Source organism: Cydia amplana, chromosome 13 (genome assembly GCF_948474715.1).
Source record: "Cydia amplana chromosome 13, ilCydAmpl1.1, whole genome shotgun sequence".
Classification (NCBI taxonomy): domain Eukaryota; kingdom Metazoa; phylum Arthropoda; class Insecta; order Lepidoptera; family Tortricidae; genus Cydia; species Cydia amplana.
The window spans coordinates 7,808,180-7,833,047 of NC_086081.1; the positions used below are offsets into that span (position 1 = coordinate 7,808,180).

Sequence of the window (24,868 nt, forward strand, 5' to 3'; positions counted from 1 at the left end):
GAAATTAACAAAAAACGTTACATTCAAGCAAAGAACTGCAAAATAACGTTAAGACTGTGGTGACGAAAGTGAACTGAGCGCAATACATAATAGCATTTACTGATTATCTAATATATTATAGACTTGTACTTAAGCACCGTTCAAAATTAATCAGATAATATTAAATACATGTACCTACTTATTAAGACCTACCTATATATACAAGTCCTTAGCCCTGCGATGGCCCTGGCACGCACACACGCACGCGCGACCGGTCCATTGACGTCAATGGTGGGCGGGCCGCGATGTAAAAAAACTATCAGTTTACTACGAGACACGAGAACCATAGCATTGTTTCCTTTACGATAATTATTCGCGACAATGCTTTTTGCAGTAATTGGATGATTGTATGCGGTTTGACGCGTGCGTAGTTATAGACGTTTTGTCCCCTAAATAGGTTTTCATTTTGTCGTTTTCTTCCTTCGTTTTAGTTATCCATGTTAATTTTACATTACCATTTACGTATGAACCGTATTTCCTAATTCAAAACTAGAGCGCAGTTTGCCTCATATGATGGGAACATAAAATTATACTAGGATATAAATTAATTACTGCCATCACAAAAATTGTCATGTCCTGAATTTGAAACATAGTTACTGCCACTTTACTTTATCAAACTTCCCAATAAAGGATAGCATGGATCTTAATTCGTCTGTTTGTTTTTAAAGCTGCTATTCACAGCTCTTTTATTAAGTAGGTACTCAATCGATTTGATTTGAAACTACCTATGTATTATTTTTTGTATCACTTCATACAACTTTATACATCGTCAGGTTGTAAAGTTCAACGTTTGTAGGAGAAGTGTTTAGGTTATTTAAAAAAGTTTGTTTTTTGGTCTTTGTTATTTGTCCAAATTAAAACAAATATTGTATGATCATATTGATCACGTACTTCGTATTTTTATTTCTAAATATTAAGAGTACTCGTACTAAACCGCGCCAAGTCAATAGCATCATATGGAATTAACGACTTCAAAAGCTATAAAGACAAATCACACAATGTGTTGCTTTTGGCGATGTTTATTTATGTCCAAATGGTACCTTATGCGTATTAGCCTGAATATTATTGAAGTGAAAACTTCTTTAGCGGCGCTGGGCACTTTTTGAGGTGGGGAAAAAATGATAAACTCGAGACAGCGTAAGGCGATCACGTGACCGTAAGGGGCGTAAGGTGGCCACTCGTAATTTAAATGGCATTTAAATCAATAATGAAAAACTCAATGTTATTTTACATTTATGTTGCGGACTCTTTACCTATGTTCAAATAATTTGACGTTGTCATGGCAGTATGTAAATAAACATGTCAATGAAAAAGTGTGATCTTATTTGAGAATGATAATAATATATAATAAATAAATAGAATACCTCCGCTAAACGTATGTATCGTGTTACCGGGCGTCGGTAACATAGTGAGGTGCGTTTTCACTTCTATCTGCACTCCCGGAGTGCAACCGTTGTTGCTTTTTTTGACATTTAATAATGGTATTAATCGAAGCTAGCGCGGAATTTCTATGAAAATCTTGACAGTTCAGTACAAATCTAGCTATCTTCATAAATTTACTTAAACTTTACACCAACGCAACTTACGGCGATCTTATCGAGTAAACGTATCAAATATGTTAGAAAAGTTCTTTCAAAAAGTGCTAACTTGGTATATTTTTGAATGGTACTAGTCTCTTGTTACATGTAGTCTAATCCACACGCAAACAGCAAAGTAATTTGAAACATCAAATATTTGAGCCAAGATCACAGTTGACCCCAAATTGAAATGACGTGACGTCAATGGCGTCCGTGAGATGGCCGCTCGGCTGTGTCACATATTGTGTCAGATATGAGCAAATTTACATTACAATATAATACTATTGTCGTATTGCTGGTTGACATAATAAACGGGCAGGTGACGGTAATATGCATACGGCAGTATAAATAGGTTTAAGCGTATAAATAATAGTACACATTTACAAGTTTGGAAGGAATGTAAATAATTTACATATTGTCCGATATTACTTATGAATTTTAAATGTGTTTTTAGTCCCCTATTTTTTGTGGCAATATGTATAGCTACTATACTTTGATCACAAAAAAATATTAAAGATTTTATTAGGCCAGTCATGCCTAAAATGAAAAAGGCGATATTTTGTGTTTTGGTGTTCTAGCGAGACAATTAAATTAATCGAGTCACGTATGGAGCCCTAGTGAAAAAGGATCTCTTTTCAGATGCGCCACGCTCGATTTAATGTAAGTTCATATATTGACATGAAGCTGGCATTACGTTTACGTGGCATTATATTTTTGACATACATTTTAAGGACCTAATAAGTACCTAATTTGCTTTTCGAATACTATCTTGAAATCAATTTAATTTGTAAAACCTACGGTGACCTACGGCGGGTCATATCAATGTTCTTATGACGCATCAAGCTCTAAGACTAATGACTGCGAATCACTTATTTTTTAACGCAGATATTATCTTCGGGCCCGTTCACATCCTATAAGATCGTGCACTTTGTCAAATTCTGAATCTAGTTTTTTTATTAAACTACAAAAAGTTGTTCACAAAAAAATAAGGCCCATTAACTAAAATTATTCCGATTTACGATCTTATTTCACTCCATATAAAGTATACTATCTTAGGTTTACCTATTTAAATGCTTGCGCCGTTTATTTAATATTATACCTTATAATTATACAGGCAGATATGACAAATTGACAGTTGAAAAGTGGTTGATAATGAGAAATTAAACGGAAAACTTCATTCCCTACCTCAACAGCTAAGCCTTACGAGCAGGGCCGGATTAACCCTAAGTCAGAGTAGGCAACTGCATAGGGGCCCCGCCTCGGCTAGGGGGCCCCGGCGGCCCCGCGCGCGCCAAAAACAATATTTGTTTCATATGGCCAAAATTCATAAATATTGTTTTTATTGTACCTAAATATTTATGTATACCTACTTAATGTCCAATATCAGTTTCTCAGATACACAATCATTAGATGATTATGTAAAGTATGGTATTTTATAGATTTAAAGTCTGTAATATCGAGCTCGATTTTCAGGCTCCCGAGGGCCTAATACCTCATCTCCGAGTAACTCTTGCTTAAGACATATTATTGTCGAGTAACCTTTGACGATTGGTTCGTGTCAGAGCGCTGCGGTCTCGCTTTTTAATACAATGGACATTGGTTGGCGTCTGTGCTCTAGCTGAGCTTATCCTGAAGCACGGCTTTGACCTCGCATGAAGGCTCGGCTCACTGGTTTAATTTTAATCATGTGGCTCGGCGTATGGTATTATGGTCGGACAATCGCTGTTCAGCCTCGCACAATATTTAACTACCCACCTATTGAGAAAAAAGGGCTCTCCCCACACTTGACGCAAAAAGGAATCGGCAAAAACTGATAGAAAAAAGCTTTATGTCCACGCAATAAGAGCGAAAAAGACATCGCTCGGCATGTTCGGATCGGCTCAACCGACACCTGAAGGTTGAAATTAAAACCACAAACTTACTTTCCTGAACTGAAAAATGAACATTATGTATGCAGAATTGACTGTAAGGGCCTAAATGGGCCCCGAGCATTGCACTGCCTAGGGGCCCCGACATGCTTAATCCGGCCCTGCTTACGAGTCTTAGGCAATATTTATATACTTAATACCTAGTTTACATAACTTGAGTAAAATATATTCATACTACGTATTTCGTATTTTAATCATTATAATTGCATGTGAGTGATGTAAAAGTATTAGGCTACGCTTATTGCTGAAGAAATTTTAAAAAAGTACTTTAGAAAGCTTAAGCCCTGGGGATGAACATATGATACTTTATTTTTGGAAATCCACAGAAGAAGGAAAGAACAAATTACAAAGACACATTCTCACACGGGTGAAGCCGCGGGTACAGCTAGCAAACAAGTGTATCAAAACCATCAACACGGTGAATCAAAGTTTTTCAAAATCAAAAGGAAGTACATTATAATACATTTTTATTTGTATGCCCCAGTCGGTCTCACTCCAGTTGCCAGTCAACAATAACATGGCACGTGGATGACGGAAGTGAGCATCCGTCGGGCATGTACAATTATATATGTACCGACAAACAGACAAATAATAAGGTTAGTGACAGGTATTAGGCTTAGGGCGAGTTAGACTCTGGCCACGATAACTTTGCACAAACTTTGCAGACTTAGGCCCATTTGCACCATTACACTATCCAGGGGTTAAACCGTTAACCAATTTGTACTGGTAACCATAGTAACTCCAGGTTTAACCGGTTAACCCCGCGTGGAATGGTGCAAGTGAGCCTTACATACTTGACGTAGCATTTGACATGAAAACATAGCGTGGACCGAATCTATCTAGCTAATCTGTTATCGGTAGGTATATGCATTTAATTTCGGTAATTATTCAAAGTCGATTGACAAGAAAAAAATATGATACAAGAGTTACCAAGTTATTTTCGAATAAAGCAAACAAATCACAGGTGCAATATCCAATCATGTATCGTCAGTATATTGGTACCTATAAGTACATATCGTGGGCAATTTGAGGTATTTTTTTATGAAATATGAACCATTTCAGCTTCATAACTTTACAAAAGGGACACGAAATAAAAAAAACAACGTTTATCGCACTGATAAACGTGCTTAACAACACTGCCTGTAAAATGATAAGGATGATACCTACAATTAAACACTAAGTGGAATATTACTACACATCGCTTCCTGTGTCTCCTGGCATGGATATGATAAAGCCCACATAAAGCCAATGATAAATAATTAAAATGTTAAATTATGTTGTCCTTGATATGAAAAAATCTACGAATTTGACAATGGCAATATAATATGATGATGTTAATAGACCCATAATCTTAAATTTTCTTAAATCATTTGTTTTGTTATGTTTTGGCCAAGCACGGATGTAAAACATTTAGTAAATTCATTAGGTAAGTTACAAGTGTCGCTAATAAATAAGCATAAATAACAGTCCACTAAGTACAATGACATTGAATTTTTGCGTTTTTTGTGTCACAAGCCTCATCGCCAATCTATCTATAGTCCTAAACAATCTGTAGGTAACAAGAAAAAAATACAAAAAGATGATGTTACAGGATGGTCTTTTTTGAGACCTTTGCCTTATAAAGCGTTATATTATTTTAAACCTCTTGACTCCAAAGACCTTTCCAAGCAAGCTCACACTAAACAAGTCACTATTCCACTTTGATTACCACCTACTGTCTACTTAAATATTCCTTTCATATCTTATTAATTTGATGTTTTGGTTACACATTTGATGTTCAACTAGTATTACGAGTAAGTGCCTAAAATTATAAATCGTAAGCTTTAACATTTTATTTTTATTTCTTTCGTGACATCCGTGATTTATGGAAGGCTAACTATTGCGTCCTTATACATACTCTTTACTGCAACGGCGAACAACAATAATGGAATGGCAGAAAAAAAGACAATACGACTTCTATTTTCGACTTTAGATGAATACTGATATAAACTATCATGAATATTGTTTATAGGTCTGAGACTAGCTAGAGACCAGGCATTGACGTCACTAATAAGGTGATCAACTGATATTATTGTGATCGAACGCAAATATACGTATCCATAAGCAAGAATGTGCATGTAAGCTTTGAGTGAAAGAGGAGCATACACACATATTTGTGTTTCGTTTATTTTTAGAACAGAACAGCAAAAACTGCCACATTTCCCAAAAATGCCTATAGTGTTTCGTTGGCTGCCTCAGTAACTGTTAACTCAGGCAGATGGCGGTAAGAATTGTTAGGAATCCGATTAATTAGAAAAATAAGGACAATAAAACTAACTCAGGGCTTTTCCGATGAGAATGGTAAAAAAGACCAAGGAAAATTTACTGAACTTCCTCGATAGCGTAAGCAATAAACTGCATGGGATAATACCTTCCAAATGATAAATTTAAATACTTACTGAACCTGTGCTATTCAAAAATACATTCGCATCATGAACTTAAACTCAACGTGGTTGTATTATTTAATTGCCGAGTTACTAATTGACAACTTTTCATATTCAATAAGAGTGGTAGGTGGTTGACAAAAAGAGGTTTAAGTAGTTTTAACCGACACGACAGAGTGTCACGGCAACAGAAGATAAATTGTCCCCAGGCTGCTATAACCCTGAGTCACCTTAATAAAGTTTCAAGCTATTAAATTTTTACGACGCATAGTATTTACATGCACACAAACAAATATATTGCTTAAGTAATTATGCAAATTAAGCATAAACATATTTACTTTAAAAGTATCGATTTTGGTCATTACCGTCAGAACGCTACCAAATTGTTAATAGTGACAGGAACTAATGGTTTGACTTGTAATTCTCATTTAATTAAGTATTCAGTTATTATGCTAAATAAATGGTTTAACTAATTTCTTTATTATTTGTAGTTACGCAGAATAATTTGCTTTTAAATTACATAATCGACTGTAAACCAGATACTAAACATTTAATTTAAATAATATACAACAGTAATATAATATTTATGAGCTAATATTACGAGATACTATTATTTTATTACGGGTGCTAATATTTACGAGTATACATTGCATTTCTGAAACATACATCTTTAATTAAAGTTATCTAATTAATTAATTGGTATACTGTTTTAAATTCACCAGATCTGGAAGTATGGTATTTAGTATTTATCGTTTTACTAATTTTACTTATTTATATAATTGGGGGGCAAATTGTATTTAAATATGAAATGAATAATAAACATTCAAAACTCATTAAATATTTTCATTAGACACACCATAATTTTGGTAGGTTCGGGAAAATATTTTAGGTAGGTATGGTAATATGTTATGTAGGTGACTAGATTAAATAATTCTGATTTATGATATTATAGTTGGTCAAGCAAATCTTGTCAGTAAAAAAGGCGCGAAATTCAAATTTTCTATGGGCCGAGCCGCCTTTTTCTACTGCTTCACCAAGCATAGTTATAATAAACATTCAAAACTCATTAAATATTTTCATTAGACACACCATAACTTTGGTAGGTTCGGGAAAATATTTTAGGTAGGTATGGTAATATGTTATGTAGGTGACTAGATTAAATAATTCTGATTTATGATATTATAGTTGGTCAAGCAAATCTTGTCAGTAAAAAAGGCGCGAAATTCAAATTTTCTATGGGCCGAGCCGCCTTTTTCTACTGCTTCACCAAGCATAGTTATAATAAACATTCAAAACTCATTAAATATTTTTATTAGACACACCATAACTTTGGTAGGTTCGGGAAAATATTTTAGGTAGGTATGGTAATATGTTATGTAGGTGACTAGATTAAATAATTCTGATTTATGATATTATAGTTGGTCAAGCAAATCTTGTCAGTAAAAAAGGCGCGAAATTCAAATTTTCTATGGGCCGAGCCGCCTTTTTCTACTGCTTCACCAAGCATATTAGTTATCTTATATGTATTATCTATCTAGTGAATGCGTTTTCATCTCCGAAGTAATTCCTGCACGATAAATTCACAAGCTAGTTTTGTTTAAAGTATGTATACCTACGATTAATTAACAGAGACTGTATATACAAGTAAAAAGGAAACGCTGTTTATGTTAATTACAACTATTACAAGTCCAAGAATTAGGTTTTAAAGCCCTTAAACTTTTGCTATGGCCGGGAAGGGAACCTAATTATCTATGTAACTCATAGTCTCATACATATATATGGAGGAAATCGGTACGCGTTCGAATAACATTATATGTAGGTACATAATTAAATTCCGGTATAGGTACATGGGTAATTTAGACATCAAAATCAAAACTGATTTAAACGAGCTGTACATTTTATTACCGCCTAACTAGTATTGGTATTTAATAATAGCTGGACAAAATGTCAAATTTACATACCTAACTCTTCTGCGTAAATAGAACGCTTGTTGCAGGTGTCACAAGTTTCACGTGGTTACTTCGCGTAATGTATTCATTTCACTTCTTTCAGAAATAAATTATTACCATAAGTAAAGAAACGTGAAAAATTACAAGGCCGACAAACTCGTCACAACAATTATGAATACCTAAATGACCGGGCAGTTATTAGGTGTACAGCAAATTGCCGCAATTAAGGACATTCAAAACAATAATAACACCAACACAAACAAAACAAACAAAAGAGCTCTTACCTTTTTGGTCAACGTCGGCGCTTCGAACTCGTCGTCATCGCGACTGGACAGGGTTGAGCAGGAGGAGCAGGCGGAGTCAGCAGACAGCGAGCGCGCGCGCAGCCAGTCCACTTCTTCTTCAGTCGCTCCGACAGCCACACCTTCGGAGTAGTCGCTCACGACCACGCTCGGGGTCCTCACACATCTGCCCCTGCTCTCGCACCCTTCGCTGCCCCTCCTCCCCAATTCCACAACATGAGCTTCGATCAACGTCCTCTCCCGCCGCGGGGACATAGTCTCCGGAGGAGGGGTGACGTCGCGAGGGTGCGAGTGGCGCCGCGGCCGCGGTTCCAGCTCCACCGCGGAGTCGTCGCTGAGATCGCGACTCCTTCGGCGGACCGCGGCTCGATCGTCGTCGTCGGAGCTAGTGATGTCTTCGGGAGGGGACTGCGCTCGCGGTGGGCGGAGATACTGCATCGGGGCGGGTTCGAATCGGCGCAGCAATTCGGAGACGCGAGGCTGCGCATGCCGTGGTACACGCGCGGTCGGCGGCGCGCGCGCTGCGGCACTGGGCCGCTGCGCCGGCGACTCGCGCCGCGGCTGCGCGCCTGCACCCAGCTTCAAGTAGAACAGGCTGTGGTTCAATGCTTTTTCCCGCAAAACGCGGCGGAAGTCCTCCGGTGGGTGCTGCTCTAGGCGCGGCATTGTTGTAACTGAAAAAAAAAATAGCTTTCAGACAAATGTCTAATAAACACCTACCCATTAGAGGTCTGCATTTTTTTTTCAAACATTGCAACTAATCATTTATGATTAATACTAGTAAAATTTGTAAAAAGATAAACTGAATATAGGAACCGACAACAATTTTATTTGCCAGTTATAGGTTACTTGGTTTTGCAAACTTTCTTTTATAATAGACATAGAAACAGCAACTCGATTGAGTGAGCACTATAGGATGATTAGCCATTAAGTATAATGTTTCAAAAGAATAAAAAGGGTCAAGAGCAATAAAAAAACGAATTCTTATTGTAAAATAAAGTTTTATTTTGATCTGGATTGTTATGGATATGATCTGACAGTGTCATTTATTCAACCAGACACGTGACTTTTGACTCTGACAGATATCGTATCCATAACAAGTCCAGATCAAATAACCTGTTACTACAGTCAGAATACGCCTTCAGGTCACAATAGTTAAAATGGATGAAAAATTCCTAAAATGAAAAGTGATGTAAGTATGTTCAACTTTTTCTCTCTAAATTTTACTAGTCTAATTTAATATAATAACTCATGTTACTGCTCTTATATTCATAGTATTAAAGTCTAACTTAGCTAAATCCACCCACGCGCAACTCGCAGCAACAACGTGCGCAGTGCAACGATGTCTGACATGACGTCGATCATTTAAAATATTTAAATACAAGCTATGCACCGGATCGTATAACTTAACGGTTGCATAACTGCGGTAACAGTCCTTGGTCGTGTACGTCAACAAACCAATATTTATTACAATTATAATAAACTAGCTTCTGCCCGCGACTTTGTATGCTTGAGATGATGATGATGGTTGATAAAAACTATCCTATGTCCACGGACTTTGTGCTATCTCCATACCAAATTACGTCGAAATCAGTTCAGCGGTTTAAGCGAGAAAAGGTAAAACAGACAGACAGAGTTACTTTCGCATTATTGGCACTTATATTAAGATAAAGATAAAGATAAAAGATAGTTTATTCAAGTAGGCATAATTACAATGCGCTTATGAACGTCAAATAAAGCTAGGTAGACCGGCTCCAACCCTACACCTCTGCCCCGATTTCTGTCGAATCCGAAATCATTTATATAAACCAAAAACCATATTGGAAAAAATTATATATAATTATTATTTATAAATCATATTGGAGGGCAGAATTGAGGAAAAAGAGGAAGAGGAAGACCTAGAATATCATACATGACACAGATAAAAGAATGGTGCTGTAACCACTCGTCGCTTCCCGCTGTCTGTCTGTCTGTATGTATGCTTAGATCTTTAAAACTACGCAACGGATTTTGATGCGGTTTTTTTTTAATAGATAGAGTGACTCAAGAGGAAGGTTTATGCATAATTTGTTAACCCGTGCGAAGCCGGGGCGGGTCGCTACTTGGGTATAAATAGATTTCGTTTGATTAGGTTCCAGCTTCTCGAAGCTCACGGAAACAGAGTCTTAAAATTAGCTTGGTAGTATTTTTTCCCTTTGCTGCAATTTGTAGGTATCACGTTAATATACTTAGTATCTAACTGCAATAATCTTCAAGACGTGTTAAACGTAAAAATGATACCAATTTCGTGTTCTGTCAAGCATGAAAATGAAGATTTGATATGAAACTATTTGTTCTGAATACGCCCGTTAGTCTCGTACGTCATCAAATAGTTTTTTTACACTTTATATTTATCGAGCCAGTAACGAGGAAAACAAAATCATTAATTAAAATATTTGTAATCATTAGCGCTGTTATAAATTTGATTATGAGGAATAATTAGTGCGTGCTAAAAACATGTAATTATGAAAGTTTATTTATCAGTCATTAATCTTTAGGCATATATTTTTAATTATTTGAATAGTAATGTAAGTAACTATTTCGATGATGAATCTTTGAGATAATTCGTGTGAGTATAATTAAGAACTTGGTATTTGGTATAATAAAAGCACAAAGGTTTCGTCCTTTATCTTACACATAACTGAATCATGAAGGTTTTTAACCTCTATCTAGTCAGCCACCCATACATATAAACTAATGAGATTCATAAACCTTTCAGGAAACCTTTTTATAGGACTCTTTATGGCTAAAGGATATAGGTACTTATACATTTTATTTCAACTGAATACCTATTTATACTATACCTACAAGATTACTATCTTCTGTATTAAAATGGGAAACACGCCAAACAAATATCTACATATTAGTTTAATTAGATTTTTTTTAAACAGGATATACAATAAGGATGTGCTGATTGTTGAAAGTGATATTGCTTTTGCGTCATAATACTTAAGGCGACTGATAATGCCAAAGACCTTGACAATACGTCAATGATGCCGCATCTAAAATATTCGTAGGCAAACTTGAATTCGTTTGGTTTTCCTTTCCTTACGAATCGTGCGCAAAAAACATTTAAATATTTGTCATGAACACGGAGTGATTATGTTTTTACAGAGGGAATACATTAGGAAACTAAGGAATATTAATGCTAGACATACCTAGTATTAAAAAAACTATTTAATTTGTTTAAGCACGCTTTTAAATAATACACATAGAGACAGACTGGCCCCTTCCCACCTCACCGGAACCAGTAACCAAGCAGGTGCGGCGGCTAAAGCGGCCGAAAAGCTTAAAATGCATAAGTACAGGGGTCTCGGCCCCGAGTATATTTTTATGCCATTTGGGATTGAGACCCTTGACCCGTGGAGGACCCCTACAACTTTTTAAAGACCTGTCGAAAAGACTGATCGACCTCACTGGTGGCCGAAGAGCTGGCAGCTTTCTCGCGCAGCGTATTAGCCTCGCAATACAGCGGGGAAATGCTGCCAGCGTCCTCAGCAGCATGCCAAAGGAGTCCAATTTTTTAGATTTATTTTAATTTGATTTAGTATTAGTTTTTAGTTGTATTTAGTTAAGTAAGTTTATTTTTTTAATGTACAATTACCTGTTAATTTATTTCTTGTAAAATATAATTATGTATAATACACATTATCGAATTCTAGCTAGTACATTTAAAGATCATTTATTTATTAAAAATTAATATTGCACATGCTTTAAGTGACTTAATTCAAACCTAAGTTCATTGGTATGCGGATGTTTGTAAGCCTGCGATATTAAACGGAACTCAGAGATCCACCTTTTGAACATTAATACACAACTGTACAACTGTCCAAAATTTAAAAAAAATTAATACGAGTACACAACTGTATCATAAATAACATAATTATCATAAATGTAGTAGATAAACATTTGATGCAGCGCGTGAGGGGAGAGAAATTTACCTTTTAGTGACTCGTTTGGAAATTTACGGGAACTTTAACATCGCCATACGATCTGAAACAAACAGGAATAACATTAAAGGAGATATAAAATTATATTATGGGTACAGACCAATTAAAAAAATACCATAGCCGTTGTCGATTTAACTAGCTTTTTAGACACAATCTTTTTTTAATGAATTTCTAGATATTTATGATAATACGCAAATATTATTTTAGAGACATGCGTATGCATAGGAATGGCGGAAAATACCCAAATGTTTTCAGAGAACAGTCCTAATGATGAGCGTTTAAAATAATGTGGCCTTTATGATACAGATCACCTTGGCAGTTAAACCTAAGCCTACTCGTATATCTTGTAAACTGCGTCGTGTCATAACTCCACTAAATGATTTATTTTCAGTAACCCGTTAAACCGAACGTTAATTATGACAGGACAGACTCGGTGACATCAGTGATACGAGTATCATCTTTAACACTACATTATACATAAGCACTCCATCTGTATAGCTATAATTTATAATTTAATAATACACTTAAAATTGACATATCATTTAGAATAGCCTGCTATTTTGCCTGACGCTGACGCCATTGCAAAAAATTTATGTGAATATAATAAACAATTCACTTTCCCTACCTTTTTTTACTTTCAATGTAACTAGGTAGGTACATATACATATTCATCTAATTAACTGAACTGAAAAAAACCCATTTTTTTTACAAATGGCGTAAACACATAATAGAGCGATAATTTTTGGCACAATAGACACATTCTCTAATAACCTTGAGAAACACACTCAATATAAACACCTGTAATTACCCCAGAAGTAACCTACACCATATCCGTTACTATCGAATACTTTTCATTGCTATTGTATCCCATAATTGTGTACAGCCACGTTAATCGCCAAACGAGCTACAATTACATCCGCTATTTGGAATAAAAACGTCATTAAAGTAGAGTAGACTAATACCCGCCTATAGATAATTGTGGTTTTTACTTCGCGGTTCCCGTTTTAAGCGGTTGCTGAGAATGAAGTACTTGGCTTTGTACTACTAAGAATAAGTAATCTTAGTAAAAAGATGCTGGGTGGTTTACTCAAAGTGTAATTTTATAAGACCGCCGGGTCAAATATCAAGAGAGTTGAGACTAAATTCGATTTTCTAGCATTTTCAAAAGTATCTACGAAAATAGTAACGTTATACATGTATGTATAAGTTCCACTCTAGTGGAATATAAGACCTTATCTTATTGTCAGAGGGTTTACGATAGTTACGTGTGTAATAGTAGTTTATGTAACTGTACATAATTAGGCATTAAAACACTCGTGTGATTCTATTATGAAACTCGCTTCGTTCTTTTCATAAACCCACACTCGAGTAAACTACTATTACACACATAACCTATCGTAAACCCTCTATGACGCGTTCATAAAACTGCAAATTACAGCCGACAAACAGATATTTTGTTAGAACAAATTTCTTATCTGAGAAAATGTTATTATTCCATTTCGATTTTATTATGAAACGAGCGAACCACACTTCTATTTTGATGCCTTTCATTATAACAATTATACATAAAGTGCTATTTCTATGTTTTTGTAAAGATATGTGGACTCCTATTACTCCTATAAACATTTGTATCACTTGCAAAATTTTTACTTTTTATGATTCACTCTCGGATTTCCTTATGAGCCTTGTAATTTCATTTTATTGTAGTAGTAAAAACCAAAAGACGTCATTAATTTGTGTTTCAGATTCTTTAACAGTCATCAATGACTGTTTTTGCTGTCAATGAGAACTATCATAAATATAGTTGACTTGATTAATGGTTAAAGGTTGATTAATTCATCAAGCGTAGCTTACGCGAAACTAATAAATAAGTTGTAACACGGATCAGCAAGTATTTTTACCGAATAATATTTATTTAATTATTCTCAACATTTTTCTTAATAACTACCAATAAAAAAACACCTGATAATCTTAACATGTAGGTATATTTTTTGTTTATAATAGAGGTCGTTATAGCTACGGGTTTACTGTAAATAAATTTTACAGTACATATGGGGCTACTTTTCCGCACTAGTGCGTAAAATAGCACTTTTCGCGCGTATGTCGAAACTTTAAAGTGCCATATGTACTGTAAAACGTTGTTCGATACCCGTGCGAATAGGTAATTCGCAACTCGTGTAGATTTAAAACACTCCCTTCGGTCGTGTTTTAATTTATCGCCACTCGTTTCGAATTTCCTCTTTTTCGCACTTGTATCGAAAATAACTATTACAGTACATATGGCCCTATTTTCCCGCACTAGTGCGTAAAATAGCACTTTTCGTGTGTATGTCAAAAGTTTAAAGGGCCATACGTACTGTAAAACGTTGTACGATACACGTGCGAATAGGTAATTCGCAACTCGTGTCGATTTAAAACACTCCACTCGATTTAAACATTAATAATAATCAATCAGATTTATATAATATTGCATTTGATTGTGTGGATCATGGAACGCTCATTTTGAAATTAGAACACTATGGTCTGTCAGAAAATGCCCTAAACTTTATGTCTTCTTACCTTAGCAATAGAACACAAACAGTTGTTGTAAACAAAACCCAGTCTAGCGGAGCTGTAGTCCAATTAGGAGTGCCGCAAGGTTCTATTTTGGGTCCATTCCTGTTTTTGGTTTATATAAATGATTTGCCATGTATAGTAGAAAATCTTTGTGAAATAGTTCTTTTTGCTGATGACACATCATTACTTTTTAAGGTTGATCGGAAATCTACCGATTATAGTGTAATTAACAGCACACTCGTTAATGTACTTAACTGGTTTACTATGAACAATTTGCTTCTTAATGCTAAGAAAACCAAATGTATTAGATTTTCTTTGCCGAATGTTAAACCAGTCGATACTAAAATACTTTTGAATAATGAATGCTTAGAGATGGTAGATAAAGCTCTGTTTCTTGGTTTAACATTGGACAAAAATCTACAATGGAGTCCTCATATCGGAACACTAGCTAACAAATTAAGTTCGGCCGCTTACGCCGTGAGGAGAATTAGACAACTGACTAATGTTGAAACAGCTCGCCTTGTTTATTATAGTTATTTTCATAGTGTAATGTCATATGGTATTCTGGTTTGGGGCAAAGCAGCTGACATACAGACTATATTTGTCTTACAAAAGAGAGCCATTCGTTCTATATATAACTTAAGAGCGCGTGAATCATTAAGAGAACTTTTCAAAGAAATTAATATTTTAACTGTAGCTTCCCAATACATATATGATAGTATTATTTATGTTATTAAGAATCTAGACTCCTTCACTAAGAATTCTGATGTCCATAACTTTAACACTAGAAATAGAAATAAGCTTGCTATCAGAAAGTTTCGTGTCCGTAAAGTACAAAAGTCATTCGTTGGGCAATGCATTCATTTTTATAACAAGTTACCTGAGAATGCTTTAAGATTACCCTTTCCAGCTCTTAAGAATTACTTAAAAAAGTCATTGATGTTAAAAGCTTATTACAGAGTCGAGGACTACTTGACAGACAAACATGCATGGTCCAAACCAGAAACTAACTAATAAAAAGTAGTAGCAATTAAAAACATTGTATTATGTATAGAGTTATAGGTGACACAGCTCAGGTACCTAAGCAGGAAAGCACATCAAATATTATATGTTGGTAATTAATAATAATCAATCAGATTTATATAATATGTTTTCCCATTTCTTTTAATAACTTTATTTTCTTTTCCTTTTGTAAGAATTTGATATGTTTTCTGAAAGAGCTACGATTTTGTATGATTCCATGTACATATGTATATTTTCTAAATCAAATTTCTATTACACCTTATGTGTATAATTGCATGAATTCTATAGTAATTTAAATTGTATTTTTTCCCTTATTTTCTCGTAATGCATGTTAATTATAAGATGTAATTATTTTTGAAAAGATGTGTCCCGCCGAGTTTGTTGCCGGTCCCATATTGGGATACCCTCCTCCAATTGAGGGGGGATTTAAATCTTCTCGGGGCAGAGGTGTAGGGTTGGAGCCGGTCTTCCTAGCTTTATTTGACGTTCATAAGCGCATTGTAATTATGCCTACTTGAATAAACTATCTTTTATCTTTTATCTTATCTTATCTTTTCCCATTTCTTTTAATAACTTTATTTTCTTTTCCTTTTGTAAGAATTTGATATGTTTTCTGAAAGAGCTACGATTTTGTATGATTCCATGTACATATGTATATTTTCTAAATCAAATTTCTATTACACCTTATGTGTATAATTGCATGAATTCTATAGTAATTTAAATTGTATTTTTTCCCTTATTTTCTCGTAATGCATGTTAATTATAAGATGTAATTATTTTTGAAAAGATGTGTCCCGCCGAGTTTGTTGCCGGTCCCATATTGGGATACCCTCCTCCAATTGAGGGGGGATTTAAATCTTCTCGGGGCAGAGGTGTAGGGTTGGAGCCGGTCTACCTAGCTTTATTTGACGTTCATAAGCGCATTGTAATTATGCCTACTTGAATAAACTATCTTTTATCTTTATCTTTATCTCCCTTCGGTCGTGTTTTAATTTATCGCCACTCGTTTCGGATTTCCCCTTTTCCGCACTTGTATCGTAAATAACTATTATAATACAACCGCGGTGGCAGGGCCGCCGTCATATTATTATCATCCCACTCTTGTCAGCGTTCGTGTAACTAAGTATAATATTATATTAATATAGAATGACAAGATATGAAAAGTATACAAAAGCAAGTGCATCGATAAGGTCGGTAAACATGCCCTCGTTTGTTCTAGCTAGGTAATTTAGAATTATTAACCGATATCAAATATTTTCTAATTACGTCAAGCCTGCAACTAAGTAATAAAACATGGCTTATCTCGTGCGAGGTAGTGAGAAAAATAATTAGCGAAATTCGGCATCCTAATATTACAATATTTTATTGATTTTGATGTCATACATCAGGAACAAATACCTTTACCCAGGCTTGAACAGCCCTAACTACCCTATCATTAAGCGACCACTAGTCCTATTTATTTAACAACTTAAAGTAAGCTGGAACTATTAGGTATCAAGTGGTTCAAGTAAGGTTTGGACGACGTGAAGACGAATATGAAACAAGAAAAAGAAAACCAAGAAGTAGGTACTTATGATCCGTCGGAAAAATTCCAAAATTGCGAAATTTTCACATGGAAAGAAGTCTGATAATTCATTTTTTTATGGAAATCGAAAATTCTCATTTCCAAAATGAAAGTTTCGTTGGTTTCCTGCGAAATTTTCCTGAATTTTCGGAAAACTTTGCCAACTTTACCGTATCTTTCCCCAACTTGCCTATACATATGTAAGTAGAACAAGACTGCATACGTACCAAGGACGCATACCTACATAGAAGAAGGAGACAATATTTAATAGTTTATTTTCGTTACTATGTATTATATATCGAAATTTTTTTTGTCTTAAGTTACCTATTCTGCCTTTTTTTTTGTTTAATGCCTGCACCTACTACTGTTTCTGTTTAGCCTGGTGGTTGACTGGAAGAGAATGCCTTTAGGCATTAAGTCCGCCATTTGTACTTTATTTGAAATATTGTGCAATAAAGTTTAAAATAAATAAAATAATTATTTCTAGCTTTTCGGGAAGCTAATCGCCTAAAAGTTTGAGAACTATATAAAAGCGCCAAGAGCTCACAGCGCGATATTCGCATGTCGCTCACGTATCTCATAACCGATGCACGTGTGTACGTGCTTTACATTTTTACTAATCATACGTTGCTACTTTTTAGGGTTCCGTACCCAAAGGGTAAAAAGCGGGACCCTATTACTAAGACTTCGCTGTCCGTCCGTCCGTCCGTCCGTCCGTCTGTCACCAGGCTGTATCTCATGAACCGCGATAGCTACATATATAGCGATAGTACAGTTGAAATTTTCACAAATGATGTATCTCTGTTGCCGCTATAGCAACAAATACTAAAAATAAAATAAAATAAATATTTAAGGGGGGCTCCCATACAACAAACACGATTTTTTTGCTCTATTTTTTGTTGATGGTGCGGAACCCTCCGTGCGCGAGTCCGACTCGCACTTGGCCGGTTTTTTAGCATACACGTCTATGTAACGTCTTTATTATCGTTAGAAATAAGATGAGTTTATTACCTAGGTAGTAATCGCTAATACTAATCTTATCTTAGAAGAACGTTACAAGTTGGTATCTCATACCAAACACAGTGGTCATTAATTAAGCTCACTGCTTGTAGTGCTTATATTATTATAAAGAACTTGGTACAGTCATGTCATCTGTCAATAGTTTACAAAAATAAATATGGTTTATAAAATCATTTCTTGATATAGGTATATTCGTATTTTGTATGTACACGCATGTAACAATCAGTAAGTATTATTACTCGCAAGATTATCAATATCAGGCATTCAAATGCTCAATGCAGCAAAGCTTCGCTTATGCGGAACCATAAAAATATAAATTCGGTATGTATAGAAAATACTGTGACAACAGCACAGCACAAGTGAAAAACTGAATTTTTTTTTTGCTAGCCTATAATAGTGTCCCACTGCTGGGCAAAGGCCTCTCCCCTTATCTTCCACGACTCCCGACATAGCGCCTGCTCCGGCCAGTTACTGAGGAAGGTGTCCAGGTCGTCCCGCCATCTCCGTCTGGGCCTGCCGCGTCCGCGCTCTTCTTCTGGCATCCACTTGGTAGCTACACTAGCCCGTCTGGATGCATGCGGCAGACGTGACCAGCCCAGTCCCATTTGAGCCTAGCAGTCTTCTCGCCGACATCGGCAATACGGGTTTTTGCGCACAGCGTGGTATTCCGGATACGATCGGTCCTCTTCACGCCTAAAATGCTGCGCTCTATAGCCCGTTGGCAAACCTTCAACTTGGACTTCTGACTTTCTGTGAGTGACCATGTTTGAGCACCGTAGGTTAGGACGGGCAGGATACACATGTCGACGAGTTTTCGCTTCAGTGACAATGGAAGGCTACCCTTCATCAGCTCTTTCATAGACCAGTAGCTCTTCCAGGCGTTTTCGACACGGCGCTCGATTTCTTTGTCTTGCCTATTGCTGAAAGATACTAACTGGCCCAAGTAAATATACTCGTCAACATAGTGTATAGTCTGCCAGTCTACCGCAACCTTAACCGTACGGTTCTTGCTGTTGGTCATCACTTGAGTCTTGGTTCGATTCATTTGAAGTCTAACTTGAAGGCTTGCGTTGCTCAGGTCTTGGAGCATTTCCTGAAGTTCTGCAGCGGAATGGGCAAAGAGAACGATGTCATCGGCGAAGCGGAGGTTTGATAGCTTCCTGTCGCCGATGACCACTCCTCTATCCTGCCAGGAAGCTGCTAGGCTCTTGAAGATTTCTTCTAAGGTGCTTGTAAATAATTTCGGAGACAACGGGTCGCCCTGCTTGACACCTCGCTGTATTTAGAACGATGGACCGGATGACTGTAGCTTAACGTCCGCTGTACTATTGTTGTATATGGCTTTGATTAGGTTTATATAGATGGAATTGATACCTTGATTTTCGAGTGCAGTTACTATGGCGGAATGTGTAACGCTGTCAAAAGCTTTGGTGTAGTCCACAAATGCTAAGTATAGGGGAATCTTATATTCAGTAACTTTTTCTATAATCTGGTTAAGGGCGTGTAAATGGTCGGTGGTGGAAAATCCAGGCCGGAAGCCAGCTTGATTTGGGGGTTGGTGTCGGTCAAGTTGTCCAGCAGTGCGACTCTCAATTATTTTAATGAATGTCTTATACAGTGTGTGGACTATAGGGCTTCCATTCCGTAATTACGTAATAACGTAATTCCGGATAGCTATTGATCTTTTAATAATTACGTAACTAAAAGGAACAATTCCGTAATTACGAAACTATGAAAAATAAGATAATACACTCGGCGTCAGGGAAATCGCACACCCACAGATTTTTGTGTCAAGCGAATATAGCTCTTATCATATGTATTATACCCTATCAATATTAATATCATTTAAAAACAAAATTAATAAGCTTTAAACATGAATAAAGCATTTTCGGAAAAAATAATAATAATCACGAAATTATCGCGTTCTGAAAGAACACCTAGAATACGCGTTGTATAGGGTCGCTAGTTGCGTTACCTTGGAGAGGTATAAAAGGGGGGTAAAAGTGTGATATGGGTCATTCGGTATCCAGAGTTCACAGAAGTCATCCCGGAACAGCTGGAGAAAGAAAACACCCCAAGAAAATGGATACCACGGAAGCAGTAGCAGCTCAAGCAGTAGCCCTGGTGGATTTAGGAATGACGCAGACTGTGGTTGCTCGGCAGCTCAACATAAGCCGTTTCCGAGTTCTACGAGCAGTTTATCGATTCCAGAGGACTGAAAACTTCACCAGGAAGCCTGGATCCGGAGGACAACGCTACACTTCCGAGAGATACGACCGCTTTATTGTGTCAACGTCTTTGCGGGACCGTTTCTCCAACGCTGTCCAGCTGCAGCAGGAGCTACGAGCTCCTTATCGGATAAATCGTTGAACGCGTTGTCATTTATGCGGTCATAAAAATTAAAACGTAGATTCTACTCCTCAAACAATAAAACTTTTGATCAACAACTTTTTGAAATTATGTAGTCTTAAAATTGTCCCTTTTTCAAACAAACTAAATAATATTTTCAATGTACTTTAAATTCCGTCTAATTGACATTGCCCGTCAGTCTTGTCACCGTACAGGCATAATCAATTTCGTAATACATTGCGTGTTCGATTAAATTTTAAAGTGTTTTAAAATACAAACCACGAGTTATTTTTAAAAGTCGCTGAACAAACATTGTCTAGTTTGAGGAGTAGAATCTACGTTTTAATTTTTCGCCCGCGTTATAGGCCACACACTGTAGACATGAGACACCAGGCTGATAGGTCGATAATTGCTAATGTCGCCTTTATCGCCTTTCTTGTGTAGCGGTACGATATTAGAATGTAGTAACTTCTGTGGTATCTTACTTGTTTTTAATATGTTATTGAATAGTTTTGTCAAAGGGAGTAGAAGACTAGTTTTGCCAAAAACGAGCGCTTCTGAACTAATACCATCTGCTCCAGGGCTTTTTTTATGTAGGTATAGTCATTACACTATACATTGATGTCACAACGTTTAAACGCCATAACGCTCATATATAACGCCGTACCTAATTGACACCGTGTTTTATACTCATGGATAACTTCCTGTTTTCGTTATTCACTATATAATTCACCTTTCGTCTATGTTTGTTTAGGATCCCACATTTATCAGTAACTTTTTGCAGTTATTACTACACTACCTTTTGCCCGCGACTTCGTCTGCATAGAATTAGTTCCAGCAGTTAGTGTTCGTATAGCACCTGGATAAAATCTAATGGCAATAATTTTGAGCATAATATGTTTAATTGCTTACATCAATTATTGGGCAAATTATAAACTGAAATAGATGTCATATATTAAAGAAAAAGTGACAAAGCCCTTCAAAAATTTGCTAAGGAAGGAAGACATGGATCGGTTATGCCAGTGTCAAAAATTAAGTTTCTACAAACAAAAACGTCACTTGACACTGACATAAGTATCCGATCCATATCCGATCCGTATCTTCAGCAAATTTTTGACATATCTTAAAGTTCGAATCAGGCCGTCGTCGATGGTTAACTCATTTATTACATTAAATAATACAATTTTAAACGTATTTAAAAACAGTTGTACGGTAGAAAGAAGAGAAATCTAATCTTCAAGGATGGGTATTCCACAGCCGTCTTCAGATCCAAATCTTTCTATCCTTCTTCTCGTTCCTCTAATACAAATAAACAGTTTCAAATGTCGCAAGAGGAACACACCAGCGCTGACGTCATACGCAGCCTTGCGCGCGAGTGCCCTTCTCGGCTAAAACGCTTAATTTAGACAATTCCAGACAAACGGGCGCGATTACTGGCAATGTTATTTATAACCGCGCTTCCGATTCCGCTACAAATCGGTCAAGTACAAATTAGCCTATCTATTGAACGTTTTATGACGAATTAATAATTATTTTGAAAGAAATTACCTACTTATAAAAATAATGTTCTAAACTAAGGTGTAAAATAATTCAATAGTGGCTTTTTTCTTAATTCAATTGTTATTCCTGACCATTTTCGACAAAAGATTGCTATGAAATTAGGTAATCTTTTTTAGGGTTCCGTACCCAAAGGGTAAAAACGGGACCCTATTACTAAGACTCCGCTGTCCGTCCGTCCGTCCGTCTGTCACCAGGCTGTATCTCACGAACCGTGATAGCTAGACAGTTGAAATTTTCACAGATGATGTATTTCTGTTGCCGCTATAACAACAAATACTAAAAACAGAATAAAATAAAGATTTAAGTGGGGCTCCCATACAACAAACGTGATTTTTGACCGAAGTTAAGCAACGTCGGGCGGGGTCAGTATTTGGATGGGTGACCGTTTTTTTGCTTGTTTTTTTTTTTGTTTTGCTCTATTTTTTGTTGATGGTGCGGAACCCTCCGTGCGCGAGTCCGACTCGCACTTGGCCGGTTTTTTTTCTTAATACTTATTATTTCTCACAATTGCACAGAAAATGATGTAAGACCATAAAATCCGGATATTTAACAATTGCGTGTTAATAATCTAGACTTCAATTTAGTTTCGAAAGATTAATTGCAGTATAGTACCGCGTTCGCGTTCAGGTACCTACTTTTCTATTTCAGTAACGGCCTTCGATTTGTGCGGCGATATCGCCTTTCTTGAGAAAATGTTTTATTGTTAAAACAAATTGAATCTTAACTAAAATGCTCAATATTATTGAAACTAAATTCCTAGCTCAAAGTTCAAAGTAGTAAATTACGATTTTACTCTATCAAAAGGACAATTCAAAATAGAGTTAATTTAACAAAGCACAGTGTGTAATTTTGGCTTCGTTGCGGTCATGTGTGGTTTATGTGTTCAATTGATAGTTGTTTCTATTTTAGAGATTTGACAAAGACACAGAAGGTTTTTTTATAATTATTTTCGGAGTTATTGTGATTTGCGAGAAAAACCCATAGAAACCATAAAAATGCATTATCTTTTTTCAGGTGCATTATATGCAAATAAATAAAATATGTTCCCATAAAAGAAGTTTGTAGCCATAATTCTGCAAAAAAACTGCATAAAAAACACGGTACATTAAGACACAATTAAGGTTTTTACCAAATAGGAAAAATATATTTTTTTGGGACAGTGCCTCAATGGTCGCATTTTATTTTTGAATGGACTGAATTTACACATAATAACATAGTTATATATTAAATGCCAGCTCATAAAAATGAAGGGGTGACGAGATATAAATTTTTAAAATTTTTGTTTAGGGTTGTCACTAACTTTTCTATGGAAATTTTATTTATTTATTTATTATTAACATACAGTACAAGGCTTAAATCAATTATCATGTTCAGTCATATTTATTGATTCTGCTCATAAATAACATCGTTAATTTTGGTTTATTATATTACTTATATCATTAAATTACTCATAACTTTTTAAAACCAAAAGGTCAAAACAAAATTTATCATGTTTGACTCTTAAAAAATTGTGCTACGCAAAAGAACCTTGGGTCATATCTTCGATGAAGAACATTGCGTGGTATTACGCTTAAACCCAATATCAATACTCAATGTCAGGAGAAGCGGGGGTGAGGCGTCATGGTGCAAAAATCATAGAATCTTACCCATTGGAATGGTCTCAGAACAAGCCGGTGAATCAAGGAACAAATTTTGGCGTTATGATCGAGAGCACCATATACGCAAATTAGACCGTAAAACCACTGTCCTTGACTTGTTTCACCGAGCTTTGGAGTCTTCTGACCGTCTTTTGTCGACCATGTCCGTTGGTCCATAACATAACATAATTTTGATTTCTACACTGAATAATCCAAATATACTTCCGATGACATTACAATACATTATCAATTAAAATAATAATAATAGTGTCAATTCATTTATAATAATAATTCATTTAATCATTCCATTACATTGAGACAAAGTTATTGGTTTTAGTAGAATTAATTCTCAGTCGTATCACTATTATCAGATGCCATAAATTCTTCATAAGAATAAAATGATTTAGCAATTAACCATGATTTCAGTTTATTTCGAAATATATTATAAGTTTCAACGTCCTTAATAGAATCAGGGATTTTGTTATATATTTTTATCGACTGGTAATGGGCCCCGTTTTTATACATAGTTAATTTAGGTTCAGGAAGAACTAGTTGTATATTATATTAACAGCAACGGCTTTAAGTAATATAGTATCCCATATTTACTTCAAAGTTAATTGTCTTCGAGATATTTGGCATCAAATTTGAACAATTTTAGGCTAAAAAACTGGTTTTCTGGCCATAACTTTTTAAAAGACACGTTTTTCGACGTCAAGATACATATGTAGATTTCGTACATGTAAGATCCTTCACAGCAAACTAGATACGAAAAAAGTGTTTTTAAACAATGTTTAAAAAGTCATAATGAAAATGAAAATGAAAATGAAAATGAAAATTTATTCATAACATTAGGTTACAAGTCAAAGATTACATAAAATCTGAAATATCATTGTAGATATACTTATACGTATTACACTTATTAATTATTAATACATATGTCGTAGTATACATG

At 35.7% G+C, this 24,868-nt stretch overlaps 1 protein-coding gene across 1 annotated transcript in view; it reads right to left on the reverse strand.

Moving 5' to 3' along the window:
* The window catches only part of LOC134653414 (inositol-trisphosphate 3-kinase A), a 179,770-nt gene that overhangs the window by 128,748 nt on the left and 26,154 nt on the right, over positions 1-24,868 (reverse strand). The window contains exons 2-3 of the mRNA XM_063508771.1: positions 12,199-12,250; positions 8,201-8,892 (exon numbers count right to left, since the gene is read on the reverse strand). Coding sequence (XP_063364841.1) covers positions 8,201-8,884 — 684 coding nt within the window. The 5' untranslated portion in view covers positions 8,885-8,892; positions 12,199-12,250. The remainder of the gene's footprint in view (positions 1-8,200; positions 8,893-12,198; positions 12,251-24,868) is intronic.